General features: G+C 32.1%; 1 protein-coding gene across 1 annotated transcript in view; it reads left to right on the top strand.

Annotated features, from left to right (window-relative positions):
• LOC108735594 (paramyosin, long form) overlaps positions 1-8,332 on the top strand; it is a 24,575-nt gene that overhangs the window by 9,682 nt on the left and 6,561 nt on the right. The window contains exons 8-14 of the mRNA XM_025973261.1: positions 763-1,018; positions 1,080-1,388; positions 1,442-1,766; positions 1,865-1,992; positions 2,056-2,168; positions 3,701-4,025; positions 4,083-4,319. Of these exons, the coding sequence (XP_025829046.1) occupies positions 763-1,018; positions 1,080-1,388; positions 1,442-1,766; positions 1,865-1,992; positions 2,056-2,168; positions 3,701-4,025; positions 4,083-4,319 (1,693 nt within the window). The remainder of the gene's footprint in view (positions 1-762; positions 1,019-1,079; positions 1,389-1,441; positions 1,767-1,864; positions 1,993-2,055; positions 2,169-3,700; positions 4,026-4,082; positions 4,320-8,332) is intronic.

Raw genomic sequence — 8,332 nt, 5'->3', positions numbered from 1 at the left:
ATAAGAAAGAGGCACACAGTATTTTTAAATTATCTGTAGGGGAACTCTATTATTCAGATTCAAAAGTAAGAAGGCCAATTTCTTTATCGCAGGCTCTTAATTATTTTAAATAATTAGACAACGAAAATAAGAAATTAAAGATACATAGGTAAATGGCAGGTACTTCCAAGAAACCACAACCACACAACACTCCTACACAAAAACCACAATCACAGACAAATGACTTTGCACCACGATAAAATTCTAGTCCAATGCAAAAACAACTCTTTACCAACCCCAAAACCTTTCAACAGATTCCTGGACAACAATTTCCTTTATTAAACAAAATTTAAAAAACACACGAATACATTTTCATGAGACTAGAGGTAAAATTTTAGCAAACATGTTTTAAAATCGCAGTCAATTTACACAAAGTATCTTGTATTCTCGACCACGAACAAATTGTACCGGGTATCTCTACATAACATACATAAAACTTATAATTATCTCACCATTCGGATTGATATATTATTTTAAAACAATAGAACCATTTTCAATTTTGAGTTATATTTTTACTCTTTTAAATGCCGATTTTTACTTTTATTCCTATTTTTATATTAGAATTGAAATAAACACACTAGTTTTACTTTTCCATTTATTTTACAATTGTAAGTAACTATAAATTACCTTAAATATACCATTATGGAACATGTCCTACTAAAACTGTATTTATAATTTCGGATGTTTATTAATTTTGTGTAATTATTATTACTATTAAATACTTCTTGGTGTATATCTTAGAGCCGAAAAGGAGAAGGCTAAATTTCAAGCCGAGGTATATGAACTCCTTGCTCAAGTTGAATCAGTCAATAAAGAAAAGTTTTTGGCGGAAAAAACCATTCAGAAACTAGAAATTACAATCAGCGAATTTAACGTTAAGATAGAAGAACTGAACCGCACGATTGTTGATATTACTTCGCACAAAACCCGCCTGTCCCAAGAAAACATCGAACTCACGAAGGAAGTGCAAGACATTAAAGTAAATGAATTCTAAGTAATTTTGAGTTGAACTATTTTATCATTATAATAATTGATTTTAGATAAACCTTGAGAACGCCAATTACCTAAAGAGTCAATTGGCAACTCAATTAGAAGATGCACGTCGTAGAGCTGAAGATGATGAACGTAAGCGATCTTTATTGGAAGCTCAATTACATCAAGTAGAAACTGAATTGGAGTCGGTGCGTATACAACTTGAAGAAGAAAGTGAAGCCCGTTTGGATTTGGAAAGACAACTTGTTAAGGCACAAGGCGATGCTCAAATTTGGAAATCAAAGTATGAAACTGAAGCTCAAGCTCGAGCTGAAGAGGTTGAAGAACTTAGAAGAAAATACAATGCTAGAATCCAAGTAAGTTGCATCATTTGAGTAAATTTTAAAAGTTTTCACCAAATAAATTACAGGAACAAGAAGAACACATCGAAGCTCTTTTGGTTAAAGTCAATAACTTGGAAAAACAAAAATCACGTTTGCAGTCGGAGGTTGAAGTACTAATAATCGACCTTGAGAAAGCTAACAATACTGCAAGGGAGTTACAAAAGAGGGTGGAATACTTGGAAAGAACCAATATTGAGTTAAAGACTAGATTGGACGAAACGATTCAATTATATGATCAGGCACAAAGAGATCTTCGTGTTAAGCAAACCGAAATTCAAAAGCTCAACCATGAACTGGATAAAACTAGAGAACAGAACAGTCTTCTTACTAGAGAAAACAAGAAATTAGCTGGTAAATATTTTTACGTTAATTTACAGTGTTTCCAGATAAAAATTCGCAACATCAATTAAATATCCCGATTTAATTAATTTTTATGTTTATTTCTGTAGATGATCTCCACGATGCCAAGAACACTATCACCGAATTGACCAGAAGACTTCACGAGTTAGAAATTGAGCTTAGGAGACTTGAAAACGAACGTGAAGAACTTACAGCAGCATACAAAGAAGCAGAAGCTGTAAGTAATAAAAACTTATTTAGAATTATTTTTATTTAGCTATCCGAAATGTTTGCTCTTTAGGGCCGTAAAGCTGAAGAACAAAGATCTCAACGTTTAACTTCAGAGTTGGCACAATTTAGACATGAAGCTGAAAAACGTTTACAAGAAAAGGATGAGGAAATTGAAGCAATTCGGTAAGTATCGTAATAAATGTTTTTTTTTAAGTAAAATTTCTTAATATCAAAATATTTAGATAGGTATCTTATTTCATTTTGCACTTTTTAAATAAATTCCTGACCACGATCCTTACAAAAATAATTTGTATAGAAATTCAGTCTATATAATTTAATTTGTTAGGCGGGAAACTGCGAAATTTTTACTATAACATAATTTGGTAGAAAACATTTTCCTTATCTGTCTCCTTTTAATTAATTACATACGGACTTTTGGCACCCTCTTAAGTGTATACACCTACAGGTGATTTCAGATGTAATGAAACAGTTCTCATACAGTGAATATACTAAACATGTTGTTCCGTGTTATTATTTTTACAACACACTATATACATGATTGCAAGTTAAAATTAGTGCTCCCGGGAAATAAGTAGCTGCCGGCATTAAAATAGCTCTCTATTCTGTATATAAAGAACGTGACGGTCTGAAGAAATGACCCTTTAAACCTTTGTTGCAACATATTAAAGAAAATGGTGGGGCAATCAAGTGCATCTAAACGCCTTAGCGAACGTGTGCCAAGGCTTTTATCTACAGCTAAGTCTATTTATGAAGACAATTACAGTCTTGGAGCAAACTACTACAAACCAGTGATTGATCATTTGAACAAAAAAGATATTAGAAAAGCAACAGTAAGTACATCCTCTTGCTTATCCACAAGAAACAGTGTGATTGAGTTGAATAAAAAAACCAAAGAGATTCTAAAAGATTCTAAGTTTCACACGAAATCAGTTTTTCGACCTTGTACTCTAGCAGAAGTGAGTAATTCATTGGAAAAGGTGAATCCAAGAAGAAAAAAGACAAGGAAAGAAAAAGAATTAGTAAGACAATTAAAGCAGCTAAAAGACAAAATGGGAGATGCAGCTCACGGTTACGACTCAGATTTGGACAAAAAGGTTGAATATGAGCTAAAGGCAATGCAGAAATTTCTCAGAGGTAAATCAGCCGATGGTATAGCTCACCAATTACTTTCTGAAAGCAGAAAAAATGTAGCCATTGCCCAAGAATTAGATGCAATTGAGAAGCAGCAACAGTCCGTTTTTGCACCTATGTGCGCTTTAAAAACGACATCAAGAGCTCATCTCAAGGTAATGGCATCTCGTATTGATAAAAAACTTGAAGAAAACTTAATTCGGCCATTGGAAGATCTCAGTGTCGATCTTAAAGGATTCAATCGGAGAACAGCTGAAATTTTTTACGATAAAAGGTGATTGAGAAGGTGACCTTCCTTGGTAAATTTATGTTGCTCTTTAAATGGTTAGTTTGTTTAACACTGTTTATCCTTCACCATACGAAATCTATTATTAAACATGTATTTCTACGATTAATTATTTCGAATTTATTAACATCCAACAGATGTAGAAAAAAAAAATGTAATAGAATTTAAATCGCTGTTAGTGTAATGTTAATTGTGTTAATTATAGTTAAACAACAAAAGTATCCATTGTTTTCTATTATTTTCAAAATAAACTAAATGAATTAATTCTACATTGCAGCAAGCAAACCAGCTTGGAAATTGAACAGCTGAATGCTCGTGTAGTTGAAGCTGAAACAAGATTAAAAACTGAAGTTCAGCGTATCAAGAAGAAGTTGCAGATTCAGATAACGGAATTGGAAATGTCCTTAGACGTGGCTAATAAGACAAATATCGATCTTCAGAAAACGATTAAGAGACAGTCTCTTCAACTAACCGAGATTCAAGCACATTATGACGAAGTTCAACGTCAACTAAACGTCACATTGGATCAACTTAGCGTTTCTCAAAGAAAAATTCAAGCATTGACTGCTGAAGCTGAGGAGATTAGGGGTAATTATGAGGCTGTAAGTATTACTTTTTGAATCTATTTACAATTTAAAAAATTATGAAAACTTAAACAGGCCCTTCGTGGAAAGAAAGCTGTTGAACTGCAATATGAAGAAGCCGTTTCACGTGTAAATGAGCTGCAAACAATTAATGTAAGCCTAGCTTCATCAAAGAGCAAATTGGAACAAGAGTTGGCCCAAGTTGCTGCTGATTATGACGAAATCACTAAAGAACTTAGAATATCCGATGAACGTTATCAAAGAGTACAGAATGAACTTAAACACACAGTGGAAATTCTTCATGAGGAGCAGGTAAATATGTGCATGTATTGTTTTTGTATTTGAAATTGAAAATACACGAAGAAAACTAAACTTCATAAATTGTGAAACAAATCAAGCTTATTCATATTTTACATAAATACATTTTAACTAAATCTTGTTATACTATACATTGTTTTTCTTTTAATGGCAATATTTTGTTCAGAAGTAATGTCTTTTGAAATAACAAAAAAACGATAGTATCATATAAATATTTAAAGGCTTAGTCCAAGTAGCAACTTCAGTTATTTTTGTTTAAATACCAATATTTGACAAAATTTAATGAGCATTTGTACAACATATTTCTAGTAACATACATTTATACTAACATATCATTTTGCACGTCTATATAGTTCAAATAGCCTTTACGCAAGTAAAGAGTTACTTTGTGAAATGCGAAGTGTTTTTATATATTTATATGATAATACACATATGAATAGTCTTCTTAAGTAAAATACTTTCAACATTTATACTTATACGAAGAGGTCAAATTGGTTTTTAAAAAACTTATATCAACTCATTTTTTTAAATCTAATCATTTTATTTTATGAATTTAAATGGAGTAGGTATAAGTATCAGTTCTGTTGATTGTTATAGGAACGCGTTGTCAAAATTGAAGCAATCAAAAAGTCCCTCGAAATTGAAGTCAAGAATCTATCTGTTCGTTTGGAAGAAGTTGAAGCCAATGCTATTGTTGGTGGTAAGCGTGTTATTAGTAAGTTAGAAGCTCGTATTCGGGATATGGAACTCGAATTGGACGAGGAAAAGAGACGCCATGCGGAAACAATTAAAATCTTACGCAAGAAGGAACGCACTGTAAAAGAAGTGATGATCCAATGCGAAGAAGATCAAAAGAATATCCTTTCACATTGACATTTCGAAACAATTTAATTATAATCCAATTAACAACGCAACTGGTATATTTTGCTTGTTTTAAAACTAAAATTCTTTATTTTACAGTAAGGTATGCTTTTTCTGGGTTCCAAACGATAATCGTGTCTATAAAAGGACGCTTCCCCCTTACCAGGTAATATGAGAGTTGCTAGGCACGGCAGCCAAATAGCGTGGCCCGCTTATTTTATCTTAACGTACGTGTGTGTACATATACGAATTGAAGGCATGTTTTCAGAAGATCTGCTAAACATAACTAAAAAGCATAAACTAATAAAAATTAAGACTAGCATTCTCAATAAACTTGCCTAAAGTTACACACATAAAGAAGGTCGCTTAAAGGTACTAAATAATTCAATACTTTTGCATTTTTCTAATAATAGGTACCTGTTTACCACGAATTATTTTTTTAATTCAAAATGATGCAATTTTATTTAAATCAAATATTTTTGGACTAATTCTATACTTCTGTTATATTCGTAACAACCATACTTAATGTCTTGCGCGAGTTTGCTTTTTTATGTGCCATACAGTACAGAGAACCTATTAATATGGTCGTTTATTATACTTACTAAAACTATGCAAATAAACATACAAAAATAAGCATATCCTTACACGCTTGCATACACACAACTATGAGTCATTCATGTGCAAAACCATTGCGCAGTTTATCTGCATTCTAAAGGCGCATGCTTTGAAGTATAATACTCGCGTCTATCCGTACCCTTTTTCGCCGTCGCGACGCTCAAACGAACGATAAGCGTCTACTGTGTGGCTGTGACGCCGGGCAGCGCACACGCGGATTTAATTTCAGTTTTTCTGTTACGACAACGACTTGTTGTGTACTTGACTTAACGTTAACGAGCAAAAGTTTTCTTCACACACAAGATGTCTTCCTCGGTGGCGAGAGCCTCAAGGTATTCTTACCGTTCATCAGGAGCTGCTGGAAACGCTGACGTTAGTGTCGAATATAGCGCCGATTTGAGTGCCCTTACTCGACTTGAGGTAATGAATTATCTGGTTTCTTACATTTTACCTTGGAAATCTTTTTCATGATGAAATATTTCAACTTTATTAAATCCTGTATGTTTAATGTTAAATGTTTTTGGACAATTCTGTTAAATGTTTTTTTACCATTAGGGTCATTATATCTAATATCCCTTTCCTGAATAACACCTTGTGTGTAACCAAGATTTTCAAACTATTCTAAGCATGTCATGGTGATACTTCGTTGGTACACTGTTAATGAGTATCCGATACTTGTTTTCTTTTTTTAACATTAGAAGTAATAGTTTTAATGTAACGGCAATACCGCAAACTTATTAATTTTCATAAATAGTTGAACTCAAAGATTTGGCATTATAAATACAAGTAAAGTGGAAGTTTACCATTTCTACCATTTTTGAGTAGGCTAGTAAAACTTTCTAGTAAGTGCCTACTTCATTTAATAATATAGTTTTCTTATTAATTTTCTCTTCCACGTTCCCTTACCATCGCTATTTGTACTAGTTTCTTCATTATATGTATGTGTTACCAATTACAGGACAAAATTCGACTCCTTCAGGATGACCTTGAATCAGAGAGAGAACTTCGAGCTAGGGTAAGACAATAACGTTTTGCCCTACATTTGCTTATATTATTCATAATAGTCATATGCAGTGGAGGCGAAGCCTGTATAAATAAATTTTTGTTAGCCATATTGTACATAGGTATTTGTTTTCCCAAACTGTTCGTTTTTCATGTGAAAGGACTGTACCTATGTATATGTAAAAATGTGTTTGTGTTAAGCTCTGCTGTTTTAGCGCAACGTTAGCCTACGCTTGAAAATTCCAAATTACATACATACATAAACCTGCGTTCGCTAGAAAATATGCAAGTTTAAAAATAACAAGCTATTTTCGAAGACGATAACTAACACATTCGTAAACCAAAATACGTATATGTATATGTATAGGTATGTCCAATGGCTTTTGGCATGCATCCAATTGAAATTCATTTTCCAGATTATAGGAAATAACTAAAATTCACGTCTGTAGATAAACTAATACATTTTTTAAAAAGATATGCTGAATTTTATGTTTGTGCTCTTACGATTAGCCAAAAATTCAAAATATCTTCTAATAAATCGACACGACACATAACAGGTCATTATGGGTACAAATTCCTCTTTAAAAATTTGGGTTCTTCAAGTATATAAAGCAACGTTTTATATGAAAAATGGTACCTATACTGGCACGTAGTTTTCAGATAAAGTTCTTTCAGTAAAAATAGTCGGTTCACATTTTTTTACAGTAAAAAGTTTTTCTAGTGAAAATAGTCGGTTCACATTTTTTTTACAGTAAAGTTTTTTAAATGAAAAATATCATTCCTGCGTAGGTAAATACTTTTTAATTAAAAAATTGGTAAATAAATGAATCGCATCACTGAAATACTATCACAATACTGTAAATTGTTTTTCTGGTAGCCAACAAAATTTACAAAACTCATTAACGTGAAACATAGGTGTTTGTGCCGGATTCAAAATCTAAATTTAACGTTTATAAATGTCATCGTTTTGGTCGACTGGTGAGTAAGAAGGTAACAAATTTAGACGTGACATAGTTTCATTTTTAGATACAAATTTTCATTATTCACGCGTTCCAATTTCTTAATGTTTTATATAAATTTCTGAAATTTAAATTATTGTATTTGATAAAAAATGCAAATGATAATTTTTCCGTAAAAAGATGTCCGCATCGTATTATATTCTTCAGTTTAATCTTCTATCTGGTTAATATAAACATTATCCTTCCGCAAAAAATTACAAAAACAAAAATATTATCAATTTTATATTTGTCTAAAATTTATTGCGAAATGTATGGCTTCTTTTAGATTAATAAATTCATTTAAAAGAAACTCATTCAGTTGATGCTTAAATTGCGCTTATGAAATTGCATTTTTTACTTAAACGAACTATTGTATTGTTTACAACAGATCGAACGAGAAAAGGCAGATCTCAGTGTTCAAGTTATTCAACTTACTGAACGATTAGAAGAAGCTGAAGGAGGTGCAGAAACTCAGGTACGTACATTATGTTATGGAAAAGTATTTCTCGTAAAATTAAATTATTTAAATAT

The sequence above is a fragment of the Agrilus planipennis genome, unplaced genomic scaffold, assembly GCF_000699045.2.
Source record: "Agrilus planipennis isolate EAB-ADULT unplaced genomic scaffold, Apla_2.0 scaffold101, whole genome shotgun sequence".
In the NCBI taxonomy this organism is placed as follows: Eukaryota; Metazoa; Arthropoda; class Insecta; order Coleoptera; family Buprestidae; genus Agrilus; species Agrilus planipennis.
Note: the sequence above shows the minus strand (reverse complement) of the source record. Positions and strands in the feature narration are given on the sequence as shown.